The sequence below is a fragment of the Sciurus carolinensis genome, chromosome 3 (assembly GCF_902686445.1).
Source record: "Sciurus carolinensis chromosome 3, mSciCar1.2, whole genome shotgun sequence".
Lineage (NCBI taxonomy): Eukaryota > Metazoa > Chordata > Mammalia > Rodentia > Sciuridae > Sciurus > Sciurus carolinensis.
In genome coordinates, this window is record NC_062215.1 from 183,428,227 (window position 1) to 183,454,561 (window position 26,335).

General features: G+C 63.7%; 2 protein-coding genes across 3 annotated transcripts; one reads left to right on the forward strand and one right to left on the reverse strand.

Annotated features, from left to right (window-relative positions):
* The first annotated feature begins 4,355 nt into the window (after positions 1-4,355).
* Mab21l4 (mab-21 like 4) lies at positions 4,356-12,320 on the forward strand. The gene is made up of 6 exons (XM_047545741.1): positions 4,356-4,509; positions 4,930-5,616; positions 8,316-8,541; positions 9,945-10,098; positions 10,799-11,155; positions 11,855-12,320. Exons 1-6 carry the CDS (start codon positions 4,371-4,373, stop codon positions 11,945-11,947), a joined length of 1,656 nt encoding a protein of 551 aa, XP_047401697.1. The 5' UTR covers positions 4,356-4,370; the 3' UTR covers positions 11,948-12,320.
* Positions 12,321-15,405: 3,085 nt separating this feature from the next.
* On the reverse strand, positions 15,406-25,674 carry Agxt (alanine--glyoxylate aminotransferase). 2 transcript variants are annotated; one of them, XR_007107927.1, is made up of 12 exons: positions 25,340-25,674; positions 25,062-25,254; positions 24,114-24,178; positions 23,481-23,581; positions 22,540-22,610; positions 21,569-21,653; positions 20,396-20,491; positions 19,996-20,065; positions 18,484-18,579; positions 18,018-18,146; positions 17,197-17,514; positions 15,406-16,821 (listed from the first exon to the last, which is right to left on the reverse strand). XR_007107927.1 is itself a non-coding variant. In XM_047547320.1 (11 exons), the coding sequence occupies exons 1-11, from the start codon at positions 25,568-25,570 to the stop codon at positions 17,407-17,409; spliced, it is 1,245 nt and encodes a 414-aa protein (XP_047403276.1). In that variant the 5' UTR covers positions 25,571-25,674; the 3' UTR covers positions 17,187-17,406. The 2 variants fall into 2 exon arrangements, 1 of the variants encoding a protein (XP_047403276.1); XM_047547320.1 differs by lacking the exon at positions 15,406-16,821 and having other exon boundaries at positions 17,187-17,514.
* Positions 25,675-26,335: the final 661 nt, after the last annotated feature.

Here is a 26,335-nt window from a genome sequence, read left to right on the forward strand (position 1 = left end):
GCGACTGAGACAGAGGCCACTGCACTTCCCTGGGCCTCCACCCTCTTCCCAGGAATTGCCCCCAAGGTGAACCATGCACAGAGGACACATCAGAGCCTCCTTGTCCTGCCCGCAGCAGGTCGGGCTGCACCAACCTCATTCCCAGCTGCTGAGTGAGGACAAGAGGCTGACTGAGGACAGGGGTGAGGCTCGTGGCCTCCACACGAAAAGTTCAGGGCATTTCATGGAACTCCCAAGGTCACTTCCCTCTCCACAGGGTTGGGGTCAGGGGTGGCAAACTGTGGTGTCCCCACAAGTGGCTGATGATGTAAAGAGGACAGGGCAGCTGGGCTCATGGACTGCCTGTGGGGTCTGGAGCAAGTCCTGAGAGGTTTCCTGAGGTGGAGGACAGGACGGCACCCTCCAGCTCCGTGCTCACCCATTCGAAGGCTGTGGGCGGGGCTGGCGGGGCAGGCCCTGGGGACGGTCCTGGGGAGGGACTTCTGGGGAGCTCAGGGCCCTGCCCCGGGCCTGTTCTCAAGGAGGGCTGGGGACCGACACCCCCACAGTGAAGAAGCGGGCCAGCAGGCTGCGGGGCAGAAGGCTCAGGACCCCGGGATAAGCACCGAAGCCACAAGTCCTAAAGGAAAGCAGACGGGAAAGCCGCGCGACACTGGATTTGGCCCCCGTTTTTTAGAGACAATACCAGAGGCACAGACAATGGAAGAAAAAATAGATAAATTGAGCTTTATTGAAATTACAAATCTCAGAGGACAGTATTAAGAAAGTGAATAGACAGAGTTTGTGTGAGAAAACATTTTCAAATCATTTGTCTGTTCTAGGATTAAGATCCAGAATATAGAAAGAATTCCTACAACTCAACAACAATAAAACAACCAATTAAGAAATGAGCAAAGACCATGCGTACACATTTCTCCAAAGAAAAGACACAAAAACCCAGCAGGACCACGAACATGTACTTGATATCGTTAGTCGTTAGGGAAATAAGGATCGAAGCACCATGGTGAGATACCACTGCCTGTGCCTCAGGATGGCTTTTATCACAGTGTCCTTGGGAGGACGCAGAGACGTCAGAAGCTGTGGGCACGGCTGGCGGGAATGCACAAGGGGAGCAGGATGCCGGTTCCTGGAAAACTGAGCGTGGGATCCCACCCAGGCCAGCGGAAGGCAGAGGCTTGGAGAGGTGCCTGGGCCCGGCTGGTGGCAGCAGCCAGAGGCAAGGCAGCCTCAGGGAGGAGCGTGGCCCATCCGCACGACCAGCCTCAGGAGGGAAGCTCTGACAGGCTGCGCAGATGAGCCTGGACCCTCGGCTGGGGGAAGTAAGCCAGGCCAGAGACAGACAGATGCCCTGTGAGTCCCCCAGGGATCCAGAGCGGCCATAGCCACGGAGGCGGGGAGGCTTGGAGCGCCAGTGTCCAGCCACGTGGTGGTGATGGCTGCCCAGCACTGTGAGCTTGCTGGATGCCCCTGAACTGCTCCTGAAGGCAGAGCAGCAGACTTGACTGTGGCTTCGTCCGCCTCGCTGACCCCCAAGACACACAGAAGACCCTGCTGCCCACGCCGCTCAGGGGCCGCAGCCCTCTCGCAGGCCCGCGTGCACGCTGCTGGCAGGCAGAGCTGGGTGCCCCCGTGTGCCAAGCTGACCCACGCCAGTGCTCTCCTGGACCCTGCATCCCGCCTGGGCCACACCCTGCGCAGGCCGTGGGCGCGTGGGAAGCACGCTCATGAAGTCAAGGGGGCAGCAGGCTCCTCACCCCAGGGTCCTCACAGTGTCCCGGGTGACACGGCGGCAGAGGGTTTGAGGCTCGGGCGTCACGGGCTGGGAGCTGGGGCGGAGGCGGGGCAAGGGCCCTGAGGGAGGAGGACCGCAGGAGCCAGGAAGATGGTCTCCCGCCAGGTCAGAACTCCAGAGGGACAGCAAGCAGTGCTGGGGTGTCCCTGCGGCCCACGGGGTCAGGCATGGCTCCAGCCTAGCTGGTGGTCCTGCACTTCCTGGGCCGTCCACACCTGAGGGCCTGGTGACCAGGGGCAGGGACCTGGAGTGGGGTTTGGGCTTGTCCTCACCCTTTCATCCTAGAGCCTGTGTCCCTGTCCAGACTGGACACTTGCTTCTTCCAGAGGTGTGTCTGCGTCTGAGCTCTGGGTGACTGAGGTGCGGTCAGCACTGTTGGAGGACAGAGGGGGCCTGGGAGACCGTCTTGTGTGGCCTCCCTCTGTCAAGGATCTCGAGCTCAGGGAACAGTGGCTGGCCCTGGGCCACATGAGGAGCCCTGGCACCTCTGTTCTTCAGGCCAGCTGGAGCAGTGAGCTGGAGCTCTGGGCATGTGGGCCCAGCAGGCTCCTGGAGAACAGCTGCTGCCCACCGCAGAAGCGACTCCTCCCGGGGTCCCCGCAGATGTCTATGACTGGTGCAAACCTAAGTTTCCCTCTGGGGATCAGCCAACATCTTCCTCTCATCACCTCCACCTGGTCACTGCATCATGGAGGACGAGGTAGTACTGCCTAGTGGACATCCAGCAACAGTGGCCTGGACAGGTGGGCTTGCCAAAGGCCCATGAGTGCAGGGCTGTGTGGTCATGCCAGCAGTGTTTGGAACGCCCTGCAGCTGGCTAAGTAATGGCCACTTTAGTGTCCACAGCCTGTGAGCAGCAGCTGAGAGGGCAGGAGAGTGAGGACCATGGTGTGGACTTATGGGCTGCTCGTCCCTGAATACTGCCCTACTGCTGCAGGGGACAGAGGCACAGGGAGCGACTTCTGAGGACCAAGGCGAGGACAGAGCCCAGCTGCCGAGGGAGATGCAGCTGATGGAGACAGGACAGCCGCAGGAAGTGTGCCCACAGCCTCTGGAGGAGCTCGGCTGTTGACCCCTCGTCTTGGCTGGTGACCCCAGAGCTGTGGTGTGCACCTGGGCTGCGTCAGGCCCCTCCCGTGGCCTCAGTGCACAGCAGCCGGGGAGCCTCACATCAGCTCCAAGACCCCCAGGTGACCCCAGGCAGCCGAGGGTGAGCGGCCTGGGCCTGCTGCTCAGCACCCACCTCACTGCATGGACTCTGTGTGGCTCACCCTCCTCTCCCCCCCAGTCTTTCCCAGCACATTGGAAATTCCTGAAATGTAGGCTCTGTCCCTGGACCCTGAGCTGCACCAGGGCGGAATGACTGCCAACGTGTGCATCTCTGTTGGGCCCTTGTGGACCTGTCGGCTCCGCCTGCGATGCTGACCCCCATCTCACCAGCCCCCACCCGCTGCCCCTCCTGGGGTCTGCAAGGGGTTGGCCGGGGTCCTGCTGCAGGCCACTAAGAACTTGGCTCCTTAGTGGCCAAAGGTTTCCCGGCCAGTGAGGGCAGTGCCGTGTCCCTGACCAGCACCCTTGCCCTCCCCTCTCTGCCAATCCTCCGTTGTGTCCCTGCAAGCCCAGGCCCTGCCCAGGTCCAGCTTTTCAGGCCTTCATTCATCCACCATTTCCCAGTGTTGTCCACGCTGAACACAGGCATTGCGCCCACCTCCAGGACACACCAAGGAGGCCAACTATCACCAATCAGAGGAACTGGCCCCAGGCTCTAATGTCAGCTGAGGTCCAGGGAGGACAGAGTCTGCCAGGTCACTGGAGAGGAGCTGGTGTGTGAGCTCCCTGGGCAGCAGTACCCCATGGCCGTGGCTCACAGGTGGCAGGTGACGTGCGAAGGCCCTGCTCTCCCTAGGTCTCAGAGGCCTGGTGTTTAGAATGGACAGCTGAGGCTGAGGGTCAGGACAAGGCTGTCCAGGACTGCAGGACCTTGGAGCTCTGCAGGAGGGCCCAGGCCAGAGTCCTGTGGAATCAGGGACCATGGCATGGCAGTTGCAGTGTTTGGGCTCCTGGAGCCTGAGCAGCCACCCCGGGTGGGGGTAGATGTGCCCTGGGCAGCCCCAGTGGACAGGACAGGGCCAGGTGGAGGAAGGACAGCTTTCCTGCTGAGGGAGACCTGAAGCAGACACTGCTCCTGGGGCTGTAGCCCAAAGGGGGTTTCCAAGTGCCAGGAACCGAGCAGTAGCCCCTGGCCTCCAGGCCTCCCCAGGTCTGGTTCTGCTGCAGATCTGACCTGGAGCCACACCAGCTTGTGCAGGCTGTCTCCATGTCACTGCTGCAGGTGGCCCAGCGGCTGAGCAACCTCTGCACACTGCCAGCTGGGGACCAAGGGTCGGGGGCGGGGGTGGCTCCCGCCTGCCGGTCCAGACTTGCACAGCCCTGCGCAGGGAGGAGGCGGGCAGGGAGCCCGGGCTGGTGTGGAGTGTGGAGGGTGAGTGGAGAGTGTCAGGGTGAGGCCTTCCAGGTGGCGGGGCGGAGCCACCAGGAGGCTGCTTCCCCCAAACCCGGCAGCGCAGCTCCCTGCCAAATGGTGCTGGCTCCCCTGAGGAAGCCAGGAGGGCGGGCTGGCTGGCCTCAGGACTCCAGCCTGGTGGTGGACGTCAGTGGGGAAGTGGGAGTCACACCTGGGCTGCTGAGTGGAGGCTCCCGTGCTTGGCAGGGCACAGGTGTGGAGGCTGCCTGGGGGCTGAGGCTCTTGGCCTCCAGGCTGACTAAGAGGGCTGTACTGGGGTCTGGACAGCCTGGGCCTGTGTCCCTCTCCTCATCAGGATCCTGGGGATGCCTGTGTCCCCTCCAGCCTGGCGGGGAGGTTGGGGCAGGGAAGGCCTGATTTGCAGACCGGGCCACCTGGCTCTGGAATGGGGAAATGGGCGTCGGGAACACAGCCCCCTCCCAGGACACTGGGCCTGGCCGCGCTGCTGCTGTGGCCTGAGATGGGGCTGGTCTGGAGGGAGGGGCAGGAGGAGAGTGGTGACAGGGCCGGCCCCCTCCCTGGGCGGGCCTGTGGCATTCCTAGGAGCTGGGGACTGACTCACGGCCACTTCAGAGCCTGGGCTCCCAGCCAGCTGTTTGCCCCTCTGCACCAGGCCGGTCACTCTGGACTCTGCTCGGTGGTGAGCTGAGCCCCACCTGCAGACCTGCTCCTCACCTGGGCAGGGGCCTGCTCCTCCGCCCAGCCGCCTACAGCCGCCTGCAGAGAGGTCCTGGGTGCGCTCGCCTGCTGCTGCCGCGGGGACGGCTGTCTCGCCCTCGCCTGCTGCTGCCGCGGGGACGGCTGTCTCCAACCATGGCCGTGCAGGTGTCCCTGTGGCACCACTTCCTGCACGCCGTCCGGTCGCGGGAGGCGCCCCGAGCCCAGGACTATCAGCGAGCGGAGAACGAGGTGCTGGCCCTGCTGGAGCGGGTGCACGCCCTGGACCCCCGCTTCCTCGTGGACTACTCCCGAGACCTGGGGGCCTTCCAGTTCTCCCTGCGCTCCTCGGAGGACCCGCTGGACGTGGAGGTGCCCCTGTGGGTGGACGCCGAGGCCCTCTTGATTGAGGAGCTGGAGGCCCCAGAGCCAGAGGACAGCCCTGCCCTCTGCCACCTGGGCGTCCCCAGGGAAGCGGCCGGCCTGGAGCAGTGGAAGACGGAGGACGTCTTCAGCACCTGTGTGGACCAGAGCAACGGCCAGTGCTGTGGCCACATCGTGCCTGGCAAGGTCCTGCGTGTCCTCAAGGACCTGCTGGTGGCCGCCATCGTGTACTGCAGGCACCACCGCCTCATCCCGCCAGGTACGGAGGGCCCTGTGTGTCTGTGAATGTGGGCGCGCACTCTGTGCTGCTGAGGCGTGCCTGCCCCGAGCTCGAGCGTGCCCTGCGCGTGTGCACGGTGCGATTGTGGGTGCAGGCGTTGGGGTGGTGGCCCTTCCAGCCCTGAGCCCCACACGGACTCTGCTTTCCACCTGACCTGGTTCTGCAGCGATGTTCGTGGATGTTCCTTTGCGAATGGCTGGACACTTCACGCCCAGCAGGCGTGACGCGGGCCCAACGTGGTTCCAGGCTGTTGTCACGGCCCGTCACGAGGGGGTCGTGGCCATCCCCACATCAGCCTTTGCTCACATTGCCCAGGCTGTGTGTGCACATGCGTGTGAGTGTGCACGTGTGCGTGAGTGTGCACACGTGAAAGCACGTGTATCTGTAGGGGCAGGTGCGTGCCCAGGGGTCTCCACGAGGGCCGAGGTGCTCATGGGTGTCCCGGGACCATGGCAGGCTGCAGACTGGGCACTTCCAAAGGCGCAAGCGGCCTGGTCTCAGGCTCCATCTGGCGTCTGCTGATGTGCTCCCAGGGGGCAGGCTCCTGCGGGTCCAGGGCAGCTGGGTGGTGCAAGGAGCTGGCAGCCTGGGCAGGAGCAGCACTGTGGGCCCTGAGGGACGGAGCCTGCCATCCTGGGGTCAGAACAAGGGTGCCGGGCTGTCTTGGCAGGGCACTGGGGACTGAGACAGAATGTCCTGCTTTTCTTGGGAGAGACAGGCATGCGACGGCAGTCGCTGCCACTTCCCATGGACTGGGGTTGTCAGCCCACCTCACTGAGGGGCAGAGGCCATCCAGGCTGCCCAGCCCATGGATGAACACACGTCTGGATCCTCAGTCACCTGCCGCACCTTTCCTCTGGGCTTCCTGCAGGTCCTGGGAAGGCTGCCCAGCATAACCCAGGCTGCAGGCTGGGCCGAGGACCCACATCAAGAGAGAAGTTTCCTAGGTCAGCCCCTCTCCAGACCTGCCCGGAGGGTATTCTGGGGTCAGGGGATGACCTCTGGGGTGACCAGAGACTGTCATTAGGTGTCTGGCCTCTGCTCCCCCAGCTCCTTGGCTTCGTATTGGGTCATCTTCGGAAGCTTCTAATTACTGTGGGCAGTGTGGTGGGGCCTTTCTGTCTTCTCGCCTGACCTAACACGGTCATTGGCTGCTGGTCCCATCACCTGCTGGGCAACAACCCCCTGTTGGGTGAACAGGGGGCTCTGGGGCCATTTCAGGATGATCTCAGCCTCCAGCCCCTCCTCACACCCATGCCCCTGCCGAGAGAGCAGCCCCTCCCTGGGGTCTGAGCTGGGTGCAGGGAGATGCCAGGCACTGCTTCTGACACCTTCCTTAAAAGGAAGGCACACAGCCAGGGTGGCAGAGTTCAGGCCACCCCCACCCTGGAACCGGTGAGACCAGCCGGGGCGGTGCTGGCCCACGCGTGCAGGTGTGGCTGGCTGCTTTCCAAGCTGCCATTTCGCAGACACAATGTGTGACCAACGGCAGACAGGAAGGCACAGCTGCCAAAGAAGGTGGCAGCTGAGGGGGGCTGCTTTCCTTTCCTTTTGCTGAGGGGGAAATCGAGGCCCACCTGGGATGGAGTGGCCCAGCAGGTCCCTGGTGCAGCCCTGCAGGAAGGTGCTGAGGGTCCACACGAGGAGCCAGGCTTCTTCCTGGGGGTGGTGGGACGGTGGCCCACTCACTGTGGGGCCTTTCTCCAAGGATCACGTCCTGGGATTCCCTGTGGCACTTGCCTGGCTCCTGGTCCCTGACCCAGGCAACCTTGCTGGGCAGTGCTGAGGAGGGAGGGCAGACTGCCCAGCCTGTGCTGGACACCTCCTGAGACAAGCCCCATACTTCCCCTGGCATTGATTTGCTTTGGAGGGGGAAGGAGCAGCTGAGGCCTTGGTACCCCTTCCTCTCCACCCTTCAGTAGAGGACTGGACCATCACATCCATCTGTCCTCCCTGGTCACAGGCTGCCTAGAGGGAAGAACTGACCCCCAGGCTCTGCTGGTGGCCTGGTAGCTGAGGCTGTCCTCTGCAGATTTGTCAGGCTCAGAGGGGTGCAGAGGTCCAGGAGAGGAGTGCAGGGGCCCAAGAGTGCCCACAGCTGTTCCTAAGGTCTGAGGGGGCACTGGGGAGATGCCCAGGTCAGCCTGTGTAGCGCACAGATAGTCCTCAGAGTGAAATGTCATGGCCACTAGTTAAGGGCTGCGTGCCTTGAGCTGCCCAGGGCCCACACAGGACCCAGGGGCTTGAGGGAGGCTCTGAAGCCCGCTATGCAGCCCTCCAGCTTCCAGCCTGCAGGCCGGGACAGTGCCTGGCCCACTGCTGCTCCTGGGCCTGAGCTCTGCTGGGCAGCAAATGCTGCCAAGTGTGGTCTGAAGCAGGACCCCGGCCATAGGTGTGGGCAGAGCCCAGAGGTCTGGGGGGCATGGTCGGCAGGCTGGGGCCACCAGCAGGGGGAGGTGCCTGGCAAGGCAGAGTCCACAAAGGTAGGTGCTGGCATCACTGGGGCTCAGAGTCACCAGGCTGGCCATTGCCCCACGGTGGCCTTGTGGTGCAGGCATGGCCAGCTGCTCACTTGGCCATTGTTCCTGCATGGACAGAGGCATCCAGGGTGGAGTGTTTGGGGTAGAGGTGGGGACAGGCCAGGAGAGGGCATCTGGCCTACAGTAGGGTCCTTGCAGGTTCATTGAACGCGGCCAGTCTGAGGGAGGAGCAGCTCCGCCTGTCCCTGCTGGTGTCCAGCGGCTGGAGGAAGATCCGCTTCAACATTGTGCCTGTAGTGAGGAGGAAGCAAGGTGCGCCCACCCTGGAGTGGACCCAGTTGATGCCTGGATTCCCTGAGGACACCTTGAGAAGAATTGTGGGCCATGGGGTGGACCTGGTGCCCGCCAGCACCCAACACTGGAGGTAACTAGCTGCCCTTCCTGGGTCTCTGGGTCTTGGAGAGCAGGCAAGAGGGGTTCTGCAGCCTGGGGCCTCCCTCTCCCATCAGGAGCATCTGCAGGCCCTGCCTGACCCTGCCCGCTGGCTTTCCACTTCATACTGAGGCTCCTGGGTCTGGGGGAATTCAGGATGCAGCCCCGTCCTCTCAAGCAGGTGGCCCATGGCCCCAGGGAGGTACAGCTGCGTCCCCTCCGAGGTGGGGAGATGGTGTGATGAGAGACCTGAAGTGCAGGAGGCCGTGTGGGATGGGACCCTCCCGTGGAGAGGAGTGTCCAGGCTGTTGCAGGTCCCCACAAGGCAAGGGTGGTCGGAGTCCAGCCAAACCTGCAGTGGAGCTTGCTGGCACCTTCCATCTGTGATCCCTTCCAGGTGGCTCCCCCACCCCAGGAGTTAGCTACAGCTGCCCCTGCCCCACTGGCCCTGGCCTCCAGAGGCCCCTCCTTGGGTCTTCCAATCTCTGTTCCCAGGACCCTCTAATCTTGGTGGGGCCCCTGCCTTTGAGTCATGTTTATGATAGGGAAGGAGGCGGCAGAGGCTGAGACCTCTGAGACCCAAATGAAGGCCGGGAACCAAGTCCCACCCCAATCTGACTGATTGGTCCCCGCGTCCTAGAGCATGTGCTTTGGCCAGGGTGACTTGCCCAGCAGCCCACATGCCCCAAGGTGGTGCTGTCTTGCAGCAGAGGTTCAGCAGGATTCCTGGGGGCACCTCACTTCCCGCCCGCCCCTGGCCCCTTGTGCAGAGCAAGGCTGTGACCAGGGTTGCTGAGCAACCCCATCCACCTCGGAAGGAGAGAGAGGCCTTCCTGGTGTAGTCCCTGCAGCCGCTGCTGCGGCAGGGACCCATGGGCACTGGGACTCCCAGTGGAGAGTCCACCCCTTGGTCGGGTCAGCAAGCACACAGTGAGTGCCCCGGACGTCGGTGGCAGTCCTGACCCACCACTGTTGCCTGCCTGGTGGGCTCAGGCTTCCTGAGTGGCCCCAGGGTGAGCTGGCATCACCCCCAGGCCCAGGGTCCACTGACCTCCTGCCTAGGGAGCAGGAGCTGCTGCCCTAGCCAGGCGGGTCCGAGATACCGTCCCGTCTCTCCAGGTGCCAGCTGACCCTGAGCTCCCACATGTCTCCACATCCTGGCAGGGGAGTCCATGAAAACTGGGTTGCTCACTGAATGTCCCCTGGTCAGTTCCTGAGAAGAGTGGGCAGTGGCCAGGACCTCACAGAACAGGCTGCAGCCCAGCCTGGCTGCCGTCACACTCAGGGCTCCAACCTGGGGCAGTGGCAGAGGCTGGGCTGCTTCTTCCGGGGGATAAACTCAGTGCCTGGAGCCAAGAGTAGCCCAGGCCTGACCGAGTAGGTCTGTGCTTCCAGGACCTCCAGTGGCTACCCCCTCACCCAGCTGCTGGGTGTGCTGGGCTCTCTCCGAGGCCACCGCCTGGACAGCCTCTCCATTCTGGACAGGGTGAACCATGAGAGCTGGCGGGACGGCGGCCAGAGCCCTGGCCTGAACTTTGACCACCTGAAGGTATGTGGGAGGGTGCTGGCGCCCACGCCTGCCCTGCCTGGGTTGCCAGAGTCTTGACCAGGGAGCCAGGAGCAGGGGCACCTGGCATGTCCCTCGTGCTGGCTCCTGCTGGTGGGCAGCCTGGGAAGGGCTGCGTCTGGAGGACTCCAGCCCTGAGGATGCAAGGCCACGTTCAGGAGGGTGGTGGCAGGTGTGGCTGCAGCATCCTGTGACCCCCGTGAGGCCAGCCTGTGCCACTCCTGGGTTGTGGAGTCTGGGGCCCCACAGGACAGCCCCTCTGCTCCAGGGATGAAGGGCCCTCTGCTTGGCTCGGGTGTTCAGGGAGAGGTCTTGACCTGTCCTCAGACCACGGCTCTGTCCAGGGTCTCCCGTGTGCCTCAGGCCACTCTCTGACCTCTCAGGCCTTTGGCCAAAGTTGATGGGGGCACAATGGCTCCTGATTCTCAAACTGAGCTGAGAGGACGTGGAAGGAGAGGGGCCTGAGGACCCAGCAGCGAAGCCGAGGGACAGGAGGGGCCTGGGCAGGAGGGAGGAGGAGGTGCCTGGGGACAAAGCTCCCATCCTCCATGAGGGGCCCACTGGGTTGGGCTGTGGGGGACAGTGGGGGAGCCCAGGGGTTGGAGGGGCCGGGCTCCCTGAGGGAGTTGGGAGGTGGAGGGCGGGCGGAGGGGCAGCGAGGGCAGGCGGCTGCTGTGCGCAGGTGGCGCTGCTGTGGGCCTCCGCGCTCTTCCCGACGCCCGAGGACTGGGCGGAGCTGCAGGGCGCCGTCTACCGGGTCCTGGTGGTGCTGCTCTGCTGCCTGGCCACGCGGAACCTGCCGCACCCGCTGCAGCCGCGGCACAACCTGCTGCGGAGCTGCGGCCTGGACCTCAGCGCCGTCTACCAGCGCGTGGAGAGCTTCGCCCGCCGGCCCGAGGCCTCCCTGCGCATCCACGCCACGCACCTGGGCCGCAGCGCCCCTCCGCGCGTGGACACCGGGGTCAAGGCCCTCCTGCAGCTGCCGGCCAGTGACCCCACCTACTGGACCACTGCCTACTTCGACGTCTTGCTGGACAAGGTGGGCGCCCTGGCCCGGTGGACCCAGAATCCCGTGAGGGTGGGAACAGAGCCTTGTCCAGCACCCTGGCCGCACCCCCCAGTTGGGAGCCCAGGACAGGCCAGTGAGGTCAGGCCTCTGGGCAGAGGTGGTGGCAGATGTGAGCGCCCACGGTCAGGGACCGTGCAGCCCTCCTCAGAGGTGGTCCCCGGGAACCAGGGCAGCCTGTCTGAGACGCCCCTTCACCCACACATGGCAGATGCTGGAGCCCGCTGCCTACCCTGAGATTCCCTTCCTCCCAAGTGCCGCCTTCCGCGTTGCGGGGCGCCTGCTTCTCCACCAGCTGCCCTCCGCCCCACAGGGCCTGGTCCTGTCCCCTTGCAAAGGCTGGCCCTGCGTCACCCACCCTCATACCACCTCCTTCCACGCCACTGGGCAGTGGGTCCCCCGACTCCCCTGCCCCACCTCCATTTAGGAATTGACACCCTGGCCAGCAGGAGGACCCCAGTACAGGCTCTGGGTCAGCAGGTGGGGTGGTGTGGTGGCCGGGAGCCTTCGGCCAGCTCCCAGTGGCTGCAGCCTACGTGTGGGAGGGTCCTGAGACTGGGTCACGGCCGAGGGAGGGCCCAGGGCAGGGAGTGCTGTCTTCTGGGCCCTGTGGTGCTTTGCGACTGGGGTGGCCTGGATTCTCCATGACCCTCCCTCCCTGCCCGCCTGCAGTTCCAGGTCTTCAACATCCAGGATCGGCACCGCGTCTTGGCCATGCAGAGCGTCTTCCAGAAGACCAAGGCCCTGCGCCGTGAGGAGAGCTGAGCTGGGCCCCGGGCTCTGCTGCCCACAGAGGCTCCTGGGACGTGGAGAGGGGTGGGAGAGGGGTGGGCTCTCCTTGAGGGGGCGGTGGAGGGACTGTGCTCCTGGGAGCCCTCAGACTGTCCGGGGGCAGCTGCGAGAGTGTGTGCTGGGTGGCACCGTGTCCCAGGCCTCATGGACACATGCTGATCCACCCCAGGTGGCCCCGTCAGGAGGACTGAGTACCTGGGGCAGAGCAGAGACCTCCCCATGTCTGCATCAAAATGCTGCCCAGATCGTGGGCAAAACAACACACACACATGCAGCGGGAGGGTGCCAGGGCCCGAGCTCTGAGTGGAAGTATGGGAGCCCAGAATAGAGGAGACTGGCACGCAGACTTTCAAGCCTTGTCGTTCTCTGTGAGTGACCCTCCCTCGCCGTCCCCACCTCCGGTTCACAGGGGCCCCGGGGCCAGCAGAGGGACCCCACAGCTCGGCAGGCTGTGCCTCCTGCACCGCTCATGTGGAAGGGTCCCTCTGACACGGTTCTCCTGGCGTCCGACGGTTGGTCCTCTTCCTGTGGCTCCCCCTGCCCACACCCCTGTCAGCCCATGGCTGCCTGCCTGCAGCCTGTGACCTTCCGGTGCCTCAGCCCAGAGCACATTTCTACCCTGCCTCCTCTTCAGGGGCTCGGTGGTATTCGCAGCCCACCCTGGGTCCTGGGCGGGAATAGGCAGTCCATGGCTCCCAGTCTCCTCCTGGGGATCAGAGGCCTGGTGACTGGGCAGCCACACAGCAAAGCAAGTGCCAGGGTCTTTGAGGGCTGTGGGCCAGGCTCTGAACTGGCAGTAGCACCAGGGAGCAGGAAGGTCCTCGTGCCCTGCCCTTGCCCCTGCCCCTGTGATGGGCATCTAGAAGAGGGGATCCTTCCAGGCAGCACTGCAGGCCAGGGAGGAGCCTCATGTCCCAAGAAGGAGCTGCAGGGTGGCCCAGGGACGGGCAGCTGAGACCTTGTCTACCCACCACAGGGAGCAGGAAGGTGCTCAGAGCCCTGGGTGGATGGTGGAGGCTGCACACGCCACTCAGGGGGATGGTGAGGCTGTGAGCTGAGTGGCCAGAGCCCAGGGGCTGCTCAGCAGGCCATGCCACCCTCCAACCGCAGGGCCCAGGGAATCCATGAGAACAGTGCCTCGCGGCATCTGGCACAACCAGCGTGGGAGCTGAGGTCCAAGCAAGGGCATCTGAGGGTGTCAGCCTCGTAGGGTACGGTCCCTGCCAGGTGACGCAAGTGCACTCTGCTCTGAGCTGCCCCTGGGCTCTGAGTGCAGTCACGGTCCTGTGTTGGGGGCAGCAGTGGTGTGTGCAGCCAACTATGGGACGGTGGGCATGGTCCCTGCAGGCCCAGTCTGAGTAGGGTGGGAGGACAGTTCATTACAAGGACAGTGGCCTCGACCATCCTGCCATTGCGTTGGTGACCCACGCCACACATGGCTGTTGCTGGTCGTAGCAAGGAGATTGGAGCCTGGCTCCTGGTGGCTTGCTCTGTGGGTGGCCACCCAAAATGGACCCTTTCAACTCAGCCTTTCCAGGGCACAGTGAAGGGAGAGTCCTCCCAGAAATGGAAGGTGTCCATTTCTGTGGCCTGAGGCCAGGAGCAGGAGGAGCAGGTGGACTCCGTCACCGGTGCCACAGGGATACAGCTCTGCCGGGGTGGGACAGGGCACCTTCTCAGGATAGCAGTCCTGACCTCAGACCCTCAGAGGTCACAGGGACAGAGGGCAGAGCAGAAGGCCACGGCCTCTGCCTTGGGGGTTTGGACACCCTCTCTGGTACTGACAGGAGGTGACAAGCTCCCTGCAGGAGTTCAGAGGGCAGCCCAGAGGGGATTGCATGTCCACCTGGTCCAGAAGGAGACTGCATGTCCACCTGGTCCAGAGGAGACTGCATCTCCACCTGGTCCAGAGGAGACTGCATGTTCACCTGGTCCAGAGGAGACTGCATGTCCACCTGGTCCAGAGGAGACTGCATGTCCACCTGGTCCAGAGGGAGACTGCATGTCCACCTGGTCCAGAGGGAGACTGCATGTCCACCTGGTCCAGAGGAGACTGCATGTCCACCTGGTCCAGAGGGAGACTGCATCTCCACCTGGTCCAGAGGGAGACTGCATGTCCACCTGGTCCAGAGGGAGACTGCATGTCCACCTGGTCCAGAGGGAGACTGCATCTCCACCTGGTCCAGAGGGAGACTGCATCTCCACCTGGTCCAGAGGGAGACTGCATCTCCACCTGGTCCAGAGGGAGACTGCATCTCCACCTCCCACCGCAGCTCGCTCCCATGGGGACAGGACACCCAACACCTGACTCCCTCCTCAACAGACGCAGCGAGGACAAAACGAGGTTCACAGTGTCCCCAAGTATCCCGAACAACACATCACGCGTCTAGGAAGAAGTCACAGGGAACCCAGCGTATTTAACTGGTGACAGCATCGGCTGTGGGAACGTTGGGAGATGTGGCCAAGGAAGGGTCAGAGGGATTCCTAAGCCTTAGTCGCTCGTGTCAGAAAAGATGCTTCAGTCCAAGCTTCCCAGAGAAGCCAGGGGAAGAGGAGCAGCCCCAGGACGAGCACACCACCCCAGGCAGCAGGAGCTGGAGTCCCTACGAAAGAAGAGGACATCACAGCCAAAGAAGACCCTGCGAAGGGGCGGATGCAGTCAGAGTGGACATCAACAGAGAGCGAAGGACAGGAAAGCCAGGAGGCCCACCCTGACTGATGGCTGGGAAAGGAGAGGAGCTGCGAGTCACCGCAGAGAGCGTCAGGAGCAGAGAAGGGGCCCCGAGGACCCTAGAGCAGGGAAGGACAACCAAGGTCCACCAACGACCTCACTCCAACTCAGGACACCCGAACATGCCAAGTGGAGCAGGAAGGAAGGCCGACCAGAGGCGTCGCTTCTATTAAAACATCTGAACTCATTTAAAAAGCCTTTCTCTACAGAAAGGTCCTGGCCCGGAAGGCTTCCCTGGTGTCCTGCCAGCAGAGGTCTCCCAGCAGGGCCCTGCCAACACCACAGCCCACGTGCTCCCGCACCACGGGGATCTGCTCTCCACGTCACCTCTGCGTCTGAGGTGCACCTCGCCTGCACCAGGGTGGCTAACCAGAGGCTGGACTGGGAAAGCAGCTCAGCGCTCACCACCCACGGACAACGTCCTCTCCCGCCTAGAGAAGCCAAGGGGTTCTGCACAGGCCGCCAGGCCCAGTGCGTCTAGCTAGGTCGGAAGACACAGGGTCCATGCAGAAATCACTACACTACATATTACAAATGATCCGCTGGAACTGGGATTTTAAAATACCATTTAAAACAGCATCAAAAAAATAAAAAATATCAAACACCCAGGAATAAACCAAATGAAAAATATGTGCAGGAGCTCTGCAAAAAGAACTAGCAACATCGCTTAGAGCAATTTAAGAACACCTGACTAATGTCCTGGACTGGAATTTGTGATATTTTGATGGTTTCTGCCATCTTTAACTTGATACATAGATTGGATGCAGTTCCAATCAAAACTCCAGGGAGCAGAAACAGACAAGAAACAAGAAACAGACAAGACAATTCCAAATTTCCCACGGCAGTTGAACGGATCTAGGATGGGAATCCCCGGGTCTGCGGTCTGTTCAGTGGACGTGGCTAGGACACTGACAGTGTGCTCTGGATGAGCATGCGCTCTGGTCCCTCCACCCGCGCAGGACTGGGCAGGTCGGATCTGCACCCAGAGCTGCCCGAGGAGGAGGATGGAGGTTTCACTCAACCTCACGTAGGAAACACTTCTCGACCTGAGAGAAAACAGCCATAAATAGCTCTTCCCAAAATAAAAGCTCCAACTTTTGGAGATGCCATTAGGAGCGGAGGAGAGGCTCAGAACGCAGCTCTCTGGCAACAGCTGGAATGTAGCCGAGAACCACCACAAGCCAGCCAGGAGGGCAGCAGTTACCCAGTGTGGGCGGGTGTCCCCGTGAGACTTCTCAGAGAAGATGCTGGACGGACCAGCCACCAGGACCTGCAAGTTCAGCCAGCCAGACTCAATTTCAGGAGGGCGGGAGCAGAGCTGGCAGCTCTCTGTGCACTGTCCTGGGGTCCTGCCACCCACAGCCCGGAACCTGGGTCCTCATTGTTCACTTGAGGAAAATGGATTGCAGAGCCCGCAGAGCCTGCTCCTCGCAGCTCCAACCTAGGGGCAGCCCGGACGGCCAACAGCGGAGAAGGAGCCACAGTGACGTGCTGCCGACGGAATCCACTCAACCACGAGCGACCCACGGTGACAGTGTGAATGAAGGTCCTGGGTGCCCAGGGACGGGCTCAGGCGTGTGTCCACCCCTCTGAAACGTAGCCGCCTGCAGAAGGATCTGGCGCTAGAGGTCTGACCTGAGTGTGCGCTGGCTGGGCCAGGCAGAGGGGACCTTCCCCTGGGCGACTCCTGGGTCCAAACTAACTGCTCGAGTGTGAATTCTGCTCTCACTGGCTGCTTCTGGGAGACCAAAGCAAGGCTGGACAAAGCCACAGTCACGACGTGGCCACACAGCCCTGTGCCTCCTGGCGCCTCCCCGGACCTCACTGGGCTCCCAGGCTCCGCATCTGTCCTGGATCGTGGCTGTGCTGTCTGTGTGGCCCTCAGGCCCGTCTCTTAGGGTCCTGTGAGCACGGGGGCCAGCAGCGCCTGTCTGCTCAGGGCCTCCAGCTCCGAGACAGGGACAGAGCTGTCAGGCTGTGCTCACTGTGCCGTCTCTGCTGTGTGCCATGGACCCAGAGGGAACCCTGCCCAGTCTTCTTCCTGGAGACGGGGGCCCAGCTGTGGCGGTCCTGTGCACATCCCAGGGGCCAGGCCACTGGCCTGGTCAGAAATTCCCTACAAGTGAGGGGTGGGGTCAAAGGCCAGAGAGACCAGAGGCGAGGGAGGGGGTTCGGGAGTGGCACTGCTGCAGCAGAGCGGCTGAGGCTGAGGGGCCTGGACCATCATGGCACGGGTCGGCTGTGCGTGCCTGGGGCCCTTGTCCATGTGAGAGGGGCTTCCTGAGGGTTCTCATGGAGGTGGCATGCGAGGGTGTTTTGGGGGGTGACGTCTGGGGCTGCAGTGGGGTGACAGGCCCCAGCTGCAGGGAGGATCTGCCCACAGGCTCCAGGACAAGGAGTGCCCCTCCAAGGCCACACTTGGGTGGCACGGTGAGCAGAAGTGCCCCGTGGACTCTCCCACAGCCCGCCCCACACAGAGGAGATGGCTGACCAGAGCTTTATTGAATATTCCCCGAGGTCGGCAGCCTGTGGGCACAGCAGCTCCTTCGAAAGTCCTGTTTCCAGGAGTTCCCTCTTCCTGGCCCCTGCCTGCCTTTCCCAGCTGGGCCAGCAGCTGTCCTGTCCCCAGGCCTGGTGACCTTGCACAGTGTGTGGGCTCCTGCCACGCCCGCCGCTCTGGGAGGTGTGAGCTGGGTGTGGATCACAGCTTGTTCCGGGAGCAGTGCTGAAGGGCCTCCCTCAGGGCCTCTGTCACCCTGTCCACATTCTCCCGGGTGGCATTGCAGCCCAGCAGGCCAATCCGCAGCACCTGGTGGGCACGGGCCAGGGTATGTGGCAGCCCGTCTGCAGCCCCCCAGCCCTGAACAAGGTTGGGCAGAGCCAGGGTGGGCTCACCCCTATGGTCACCACCCTACCCAGTGTACAGGAGGGACACAAGAGCTGTGTCCAGGCCACAGATGAAGGTCCCTGAAGGCCCCCAAAGGCCCAGACCAGAGCCGGCCCTCTGCACCCAGGAGGCAGTCAGCAATTCTGGCTCCGCAGAGCCAGCTGGACCAGGCCTGGGGTTTCTAGCTGGGTCTGCCGGTCAGTTGGAGGGAAGAAAGGACATTCTGAGCAGAACTGGAAAGGGTGTGTCCAGTGACCTCAAGCCAGGGCGAGGATGGACTGGAGATGCACTGCGGCCCCACCTGCACAAATGCCCCGAGAGGGGTGCACCCTGGGGGAGGCCTGGCACCAGTGGGCACAGCCGTGCTCAGCCTGGGCTGGGTCAGGGCCCTGGAGCCACCAGCCCTGTCCAGCGGAGCCACTCACCTTCCCCACGGAGGGCCCGAGGCCGCCCATGATCTCGATGCCGAAGTGGTCTACGATGTAGCTGACGATGTCTCTCCAGTCGTAGCCAGCAGGCACCGCCACAGTGGTGACCGTGGGCAGCCGGATGGCCTGCAGGAAGTGCTGGGCTCAACATGCCACCACATGACCTGTGTGCCCTTCACAGGGCTCCCCTGGGGCCACCTGCCCTGGCCTTGGGGTCCAGAGGAGGCCAGAGAGCAGGGGTGGGTAGGTTGCTGCTGCCTGCAGGGCTCCCTGGGCAGCGTCGAGGGGCCGTGCTTGTCCCTCCTCCTGGGGCCGGTCACAGCCACTGTTGGGCGGACTGTTCCCACTGGAACGCAGAACGTCATCTCCGCAGGCACTTAGATACTCACCCTCCTGGTCAACCCTGGGCAGCACAGCCCCTTCAGCTGGCCACCCCAAACATGGCCAACCTGGGCCTCCTTACCGGGTCCCTCACGAAGAGCTGCAGGCCCAGCTCCTGCAGGCGCCCGTGCAGGTACGCAGTGGCCTCACGGTGCAGCTGCCAGCTCTCCTCCAGGCCCTGTGGGCAGAGGCAGGACGCTGGCTGGGCAGAGCAGGGCAGGAGCCCCTCCCTGGGGATCGCAGCCCTGGGTGTAGTGGGCCAACTTCAGGTGACTGGAGCCCCACTTGGGGCCCTGACAGGCTTGGGGCTGGCCCACCCTTGAGTCTGGAAGGGAGCAAAGTGGACACCAGTGTGTTGTGGGCACCTGGGGAAATGGGGGAGCTGCCCAGCAAGCGGAGGGGCTCCTGGCCTCGCAGGGAGGGAGTGGATCAGAACCAGGACCCCCTTCCTGTGAGGGGTCATCTTCCCGACCCTGGGCCTCCCAGTGCCATGGCCGTGACCTCCAGTGCTGGTTCCCTAGGTCTCCACCACAGCCGCCATCTTCCCAGCACACTGTGTCCCTGGTCTGCATTCCACTGGACCCCTCTGGGACTGCCCCCTCTCCTGGGACCCTTCTCTTGCTGCCCTGTCTTCCTTCCCTCTCCAGCTCAGAGCTCAGCCTTGTCCCCTTGGACACACACACACAGCAGTGTGGGTGACCAGCGTGTGGGCGACTGCCCAGCACATGGGACATCTCGTCACCAAGCCAGCCCTCAGGCAGCAGCATTAGGAGTGGACACAGCCCAAGGACCCTTCCTGGTTCTTCTTGGCCTCTGGGCTGGTGGTGAGCAGTGGACACTGGGCCTCCAATGTCCTAAGGGGAGACTTTGCACAGGACAACGCCACACCCTGGCCACAGCCTGTAGGCCTGGCCTGCTCAGCTCTGGGTGGGGCCTGTGCCCACAGCAGTGGCAGCCTCTTCGTGGACACGGGTGGCGCTGTAGTGGTCTGCAGGGTCAGCTTCACTGGCAGACCTCCCTCAGGAGGTGGCCTGGTGTGCTGGTGACAAAGGCCACTGGCCCACACGAGTCCTTCAGATGTGCTGTGTCGCAGCAGGAAGCCTCACCAGATGTGGCCCTGGCACCTGCACTTCCTGCCTCTGGGACTACCGGTCAGATTTCCGTCATCTGTAGGTTACCCCTGTGGTCTTCTGTTAGAGCACCACAAAGGGACTAAGACAACTGCCCGCCTGCTGGTCACCAGCTGCTTGCCCCTGGTCCCTGTGACCGCCCCTCCTCCCAGCCCTCCTGTCTCAGACCCTCAGCTCCGTCCCTGGACCCCACTCCTCCCTCAGCAACTGAAGGGCAGAAAGAGTGGCACCTGCCCGTGTCCCCGTCTGTCCCTGGGCCCTGTTGTCCTGGCTCTCTTGCCCAGGTCCGTCCTCTTCAGAGCCTGAGTCCAGGCCGCCCTGGCTGGCACTCCACTGTCCGCGCTCCATGGGTGCCTCCTTCTCTGCAGACCGGGCCCGCCAGCAGACCCGTCCCAGCAGACCGCTCCAGGAGCAGCGCCTTCCCCAGCCTCCGACCCTGCCCCTGGCCCACGCCCCACACTCACCCGTTCCACCATGAGCGCCAGGCTCTCCCTCAGACTGTACAAGCCAATGACAGGCAAGGTGTGATGGTACCTGGGAGAGAGCAGGGAGGGAGTGGCCAGGCTGACCACGCAGCCCCTTTCCAGGGGTATTGTCCAGTTTTAGGATTACAGACTGAGGTCTGGGAAGGGGAAGATGTAGCTGGACCAGGTCCAGAGACCCAGGGGAGGACACTGAGAGGGTGTGGGGGTCACCCTGCTGGGCCTGGGTCCAGGCTGGGAGAGAAGGGGCCTGGCGAGGGCGTGGGAGCCCCAGGGCCCTCCTGGGGTGTGGACAAGATGGCAGGGGCCCCGTGCGTCAGGCTGAAGGGTGGCTGGTGAGGCGGGAGGCGCCCTGGTCCAGCCGCCCTGTCCTGCCCCTCACATCCTGGGCTTGCCGTCACAGCCCCAGAGGTTGGCCAGCCACTGGAGGTCCATGAGGAAGGAGAAGGGTTTCGTCTTCCGAGCATCGAACTTCTGCCTGGTGGGAGGGAGTGGCCTGAGCACAGGTCCTTGCCCTTTTGGGCTGCCCTGCGTGACAGGTGTGGCTGGCAGTGGGATCCAGGGGACACGTGGGCCAGGCTTGGGCTCTTCAGGCTGCCCAGCCCTGCTGGCCCTGGGGCCCATGTGGGCATGACCCTATCACCTGCGGCCCTGAGGCCGCCCCCTCCACTCCATCTCTCTGTCTCCCCTGTCTGCCCACAGGGTCATCTGGCTCCTCCTGCAGGTCCCTGAAGGTGACCCTCACTTGAAGTCAGGAGGGTCTGCGGCTCTGCAGACCCTAATGACCTAATGGCAGGGGAGGCAGCCTGGCCGAGGGCTGGGGCTGCCACTCCTGAGGCTGCCCCTCTCGGGGGCTCGGGCTGGCGGCTGGGGTGTGGTCAGGGCTCTGTGCCGGGCTGGAACCATGCGCCTCTTCTGGGCTGGCAGCCTCTCACCGCCCGGGCGTCCCTCCCACCTCTACCCTTGCTTTGATCTGTCAGGGGCTGCGGCTCTCTGCTCTGGGCCCCTGGGACACAGAGCAGCCTGGCAATCTAAGAGGCCTGCTCTCCAGACTGGCCTGTCCAGCTCCACTCTCAGCCCCTCCTGGAGTCTCCCCTGCCCACGAGCCACCCAGAACCCCTGACCTTGCCCCAAATTGTCTCTGTTCTGGTACATGGTGCCCAGGTGGCCTGACTGAGGCTGACACCTCGCCCTCGCCCTCTGACCTCTGCAGAGCTGGGCTCAAGGTCTGGACACTGCAGAGTGGTGTGGGGGATCTAGCCTGTCCCGCGTGGGCTCCTGGTCACTTCCTGGAGGTGGAACTGGGGTGGAGGTGGGGCTGGGTGCTCCGGGCCCTGGACCTGCTGGTTGGCCCTTGGTGTGCAGCTGGGAACTTCAGAACTGCAGTCAAGCGTCCTACACGGGAGCCCGGGCCTCGTGTCTGGGCCTCCTCTTACCACTGCAGCAAGGCCACCCCTTCGGGACCCGGCCGGGAGGTGGAGAGAGCTGCGGGCCTGCGTCCCTGCGTCCCTCCCTCCTGGGCTCCACACCACAGGTCCGTCTGCAGTACACTCACTTGGCCTTGTCGCTGAAGGAGATGAGGGCGGTTCCTGGAGGGCTGTTCAGGATCTTCTGGGAGCCCGAGTACAAGACGTCAATGCCTGGGGACACAGCTCCTGACAGGCTGGTCCCGCCTGGGGCAGGCCACGCCAGCAGCCCTGCGGCCCGGCCCAGCCCCACGCTGGCTGGTGACTGAGCTCTCATGTGGAGGCTGGGGAAGTGGCCCTGCATTCAAACCTTGGTGCTGTGGTGTCCTAGCCAGGGCCTCAGGCTGTGCCTGGGAGCCAGCTTGTCCCCCTGTGCAGGAGGGGCAGGACTGGGAGAGGCAGCCCAGCCCCTGCACCTGACAGACAGGGCCTGGTGCCCCAGCTCCTGTGGTCCAGCCCCCATGTCCCTGCTGGAGCATGCCCCCTGCTGGCAGGTCCCTGTAATGGCCACCCCTGCTACCAAGGTGGGCACGTGGTTGGTCCCAGGGGTCCCTGTGCTGGGAGCTCTGTCCTCAGTGTGGTGAGGTTGGGAGGGTGGGGCCTTGGCAGAGGTGGCCAGGTCATTGGGTGCTGCCCTCAGGACTTGACCCTGGGCTGTTATGAAAGAGAGTTGCTATGAAAGGCTGAGCCTGGCTCCTCCCTGATCTCCGGTTCCTACCTTGCTATGTGACCTGTCCTTCTGCCCTGATGCCTCCAGGTGACGAGGTGAGGCAGGGGTGTGGGGGTGCCAGTGGCTATGCCATGCTGTTTGGACATTCTGCCTCTCAAACGTGAGCTAAGCAAGCCTTCTTTCTTTACGGGCTATCCTGCCTCAGGTAGTGTGTTATAGTAACAGAAACTGAACTTACATACCCAGTGAGGAGTTGGTGCTGCCCAAGCCTAGGCAGACAGGACCCTGTGCCCAGGTGTGGGCTGGTGGTAGGCCTGCAGGGCTGTCAGATAGAACCTTCTGCAAGGGCCTGCACCATCAGAACTCTCCAGCGGTGGGGCCCAGCCTTACCTTGCTGGTCCATGTAGATGGGGGCCCCACCCAGGGATGCGACAGAGTCCACCAGGAGCAGGCACTGGTACCTGGGGGGTGAGGTGCAGAGGGCAGCAGAGCGAAGCAGGAGTGGCCTGGGGTGCCCAGGCCTCAGCCTGGACGGGGCATCTGGAGGGTCCTCCCGCCCCCCTCAGGAGCCACGGCCTCCAGATACACTTTCTCCCGCCCAGGGTGTGGCCGTGCCCGGCTGTTGGGCCTCCGTGCTGGGCCTGGGGTGTGTCTGGATCCCCACCCCAGAGGGGTGTGTGAGGCTCAGACGGGGCAGCCGGGCTCTAAGCCTGCAGGCCCGACCAGGAGGGCCGAGGCCCTGGCCTCCCTCTCCAACAGCTGCTCCTCTCGGCTGCTGGGCAGAGCCACAGAGAACCCCAAGTCTCCTTATTGAAGATGCTTAGGAAGAAGCCCAGCAGCCGGGAGGGCGACTCAGACCCACCAGGCAGATCCGGGCTGTGGCTGTGCTTCCAGGCAGGCTCCCCGGGGCAGGCTCCCCGAGGGCCTGCCCACAGCCTGGTCCTGGGGTCCCCAGGGCCCACCCTGGCTGTGGGGTCAACTGCACAGACACACAGCTGGCTCAAGTGCCCTGTCCCCACCTCCTGGGGGGACGTGGAGGCAGTTTGGGGCTCGGTGGGGAGGATCTGGTCTCAGTCATGAGGCCTGCACAGCGGTGGGGCGGTGGGGCGCTAGCCCTGCCCCCAGTCCCTGGCCTGCCCAGGGTTATCCCGTGGCGCCTGAGAGGGGCCGGTGCCCAAGGCCATGTGGCAGGGTCAGGCGGAATGTGGGACTGGGGACAGGGAAATGGCCACCTCTTGCCCTCAGGCAGGGCCGACCTGCCAGTCCCACCAGCACCTCCCTCCAGCCAGGCCCTGGGCCGAGCCATCACTGTTCCCCAGGGACAGGCTCACCTGTGGCAGAGATCCCCGTAGCCGTCCAGGGGCTGCATCACACCACTGGACGACTCACCATGGGTCAGGAACAGCAGCACTGGCTTGTGCTGGGCCAGCCCCTGAGGGACAGAAGGTGGGCTGTGGGCAGCCCGGGGGAGGGACTCCCTCTCAGAGGCACTTCTGAGGGTGAGGGACGGCTGGGGACACCAGCGCACACACGGCTCCTCCGCCTTTGTGGGCAGGCCCATCTGGGGCAGGAGTAGGGCAGCTCTCCGGCCCTGGTCAGCGTTTGCTGAGGGGAAGCTCAGCAGCTCAGCTCTAGGAGGGTCTTTTTCCAAGGAGAGGACTTGCAGCAAGAGAGGGTGGCCACCTCCTGCTCATCCTGAGGCCATCAGAAGGCCGACTGCGAGTTGGGACTGATCCCCGCCGGGGGGCAGCCAGCACCCCGAGTGTCAGGGACAGGTCCTGAATCCCTGGCCCCGGCCCTGCGAGCCCTGCCAGCCCTGCCAGACAGAACCAGACTTCCCGCCTGTTCCCTGGCACGGTGACCCTCCTGTAAAAGGGCTGAGGGCCAGCTCCAGGCCCAGCTCCCCATGTTGACCCCATCCTGCTGGGCCCGCCACCTCCACCCCAGACCTGGGCACCTGGTACCTCTTCCACCTCCTGCAGGGTGTAGTGACCTCCTGGATCCTTGATCATGGGGTGCACGCGGGCTCCTGGTCAGAGCAGAATGGGCAGTGAGCAGCCCCCAACACTGAGGAGCCAATGCTGGGGAGCAGTGGCCATGCTGAGAGGTGGACCCAGGCAGGCAGGACCTGTCCACCCTGGTGCCCAGGTGGCTGGACCTCAGAGGGAACTGAGTGGCTCAGTGGGAGCTGCTCTTCCTGCAGAGCCAGCACCGCTGGGCTCCTGGGCTGTGGGAAGTCCGGGTGCCCTTCTTGGCCCGTCCTGAGCCCAGCCAGGCCTGGAGCCGGGTTCCGTGTGGCCTCATCACACAGGGTGAGCTAGGCTTGCACGAGGCCAGGCGGGCAGGTGGGCTCTTCAGGTGGGACCCCAGAGGCCCGGGGTCGGAGGCAGGCCTGCGTGAAGCAGTCACGGGCGGGAGCCAGGCAGGCCTCAGCCCGGGGCCGGCTGCCAGGAGCCGTCCCCGTCCTGCCCTTGCCTCTGAGTCCTGTGTCCCCGGCAGCTGGCAGCCGGGGCCTCCCAGCCTCAGGAGGGAGCTGGGGTCGGTGCATGGGCTCCAGACAGAGGGCTGTTCTGAGACCTGGGGCCGCTCAGCCTCTGAAACCCCATCCTGCCACGGAGGCGTCCTGGAACCGGGGCTGCGGGTGCAGGCCAGGGGTCCCACAGCACCCCACGTTCCAGAGACATCTCAGAATCGGGGAGGCTGGGGCAGAGGGACGTCTGTGCTGCTGCCCATCAGGGTGGCCCCTGGAGGGCCCTGTGGCCTGCCTGGAGGGGCGGTGGGCTGCTGCAGCAGGGGGAGGAAGGTCACCCTGGGGAGCACTCCTCCGGGGCCGGCAGCAGCCAGAGCTTGGCAGATGGAGGGAGCTGGCAGGCGTCACCCCAGCAGGCCGCACGGGCCCTCCCTCTCCTTACCGAGACGCTCCCCGATGTCCACAGCCCGCTGCCCCCATATGCCGTTGACGCCAACCAGGAAGGAGTCCCCGGGCTCCAGGAGGTTGAACAGGGCCACCTCCAGGGCACAGTGTCCTGAGCCGCTGACAGCCAGCGTGATGGGGTTCCTGGTCTGGAACATGTACTGGATGCCCTGCTTGATCTCCTCCATGATCTGGGCCGTGGGCACACAGGTCAGGACCCTCTCCCAACTGACCACACCCTGAACCACAGCCCCACTGTGGCCCACTGAGGCCCACCTGGAACATCTCCTTGCTCATGTGCCCGATCATCTGCAGCCCCCCGGCCTCCAGTACTCGAGGAGCCAGGTTGGAGGGGCCTGGGCCCAGCAGGAGTCGGTCAGGGATGGAGAGGGGCTTGCGCAGGGCCTCAGGGGGAGGCACCGGCAGCCTGTGGGGTGCCATGGTCTGCACCAGGCCCGCCTCTCGGGGCCCCAGGGCTGCTCTGGCCTTGGCCAGTGCCCGGAACATGTCCCAGCTGGCCCCGCACGGGCGAGGCCGGGTCGATGGGCTCCTGCTGTCCCTGCGCCGTTTATTGTTGTTGGACGCTTATCAGTGTTTGTCCTGCTGTCAGGATGGACAGCTGAACCTTGACTGGAGGCGGGAACCTCTGGAGTCCAGGCAAAGGGACACCCCCACCCTGTGCCTGGAGAGGGACGCCCACCCCAGCAGATCCTGTTTCCCCAGGGATCCGAGAAGTTTTTCTTAAAGGGTCAGAGGGCAAATATCTCAGGCTTATAGGTCGCACGGTCCCTGGCAACCCCTCAACTCTGCTATAGTCGGAGGGCAGCCATATTGGGTTGGGTTCCCATGAAATTTCATTCATGAATAGTCAGCCTGTGTGGGCAGATCTGGTCACACCGACTGTAGCTTGCTGAGCGGCTTAGCTGGCGGACAGGCTCAGTGTAGCAGCTACATTCTGCCTGCGTGTGAGACTTGACTCACACACACTCTCAGCCCTGACCTCTTGGAAGCCAGCATTTCCTGTGCCCCACGGAGCCAGAGGCCCTCAGGTGTAGACACACCCTCCTAGTCAACAACAGATTCACCCAAAACCCCTCTGCTTGCTGGTCGGCAAGTGAACAGGATGAATGCAACTCCTGTCTCCCCAGAAGAGGAGACCAGGCCTGGCCGAGCAGCGCTGGGCCGCAGAGCCGTGGTCTCCTGGATTCAGGGAAACCGTGTTTGCCCCGCCCCCACGGCCCCTGCCCTGCACCCTGGCACACGGAGAGGTGT

Excerpts from the sequence above, each read along its gene's own strand:
- Agxt (XM_047547320.1), bottom strand. The coding sequence starts at position 25,570 with ATGTTCCGGGCACTGGCCAAGGCCAGAGCAGCCCTGGGGCCCCGAGAG. Across the intron at positions 22,611-23,480 it reads TACGGGGATCTCTGCCACAG|GTACCAGTGCCTGCTCCTGG; the intron begins GTGAGCCTGTCC and ends CTCACCCCCCAG. Across the intron at positions 17,515-18,017 it reads TCGGGCCCTCCGTGGGGAAG|GTGCTGCGGATTGGCCTGCT; the intron begins GTGAGTGGCTCC and ends CGTGCCCACCAG.
- Mab21l4 (XM_047545741.1), top strand. The coding sequence starts at position 4,371 with ATGGTGCTGGCTCCCCTGAGGAAGCCAGGAGGGCGGGCTGGCTGGCCT. Across the intron at positions 8,542-9,944 it reads GCCAGCACCCAACACTGGAG|GACCTCCAGTGGCTACCCCC; the intron begins GTAACTAGCTGC and ends CTGTGCTTCCAG. Across the intron at positions 11,156-11,854 it reads TCGACGTCTTGCTGGACAAG|TTCCAGGTCTTCAACATCCA; the intron begins GTGGGCGCCCTG and ends GCCCGCCTGCAG.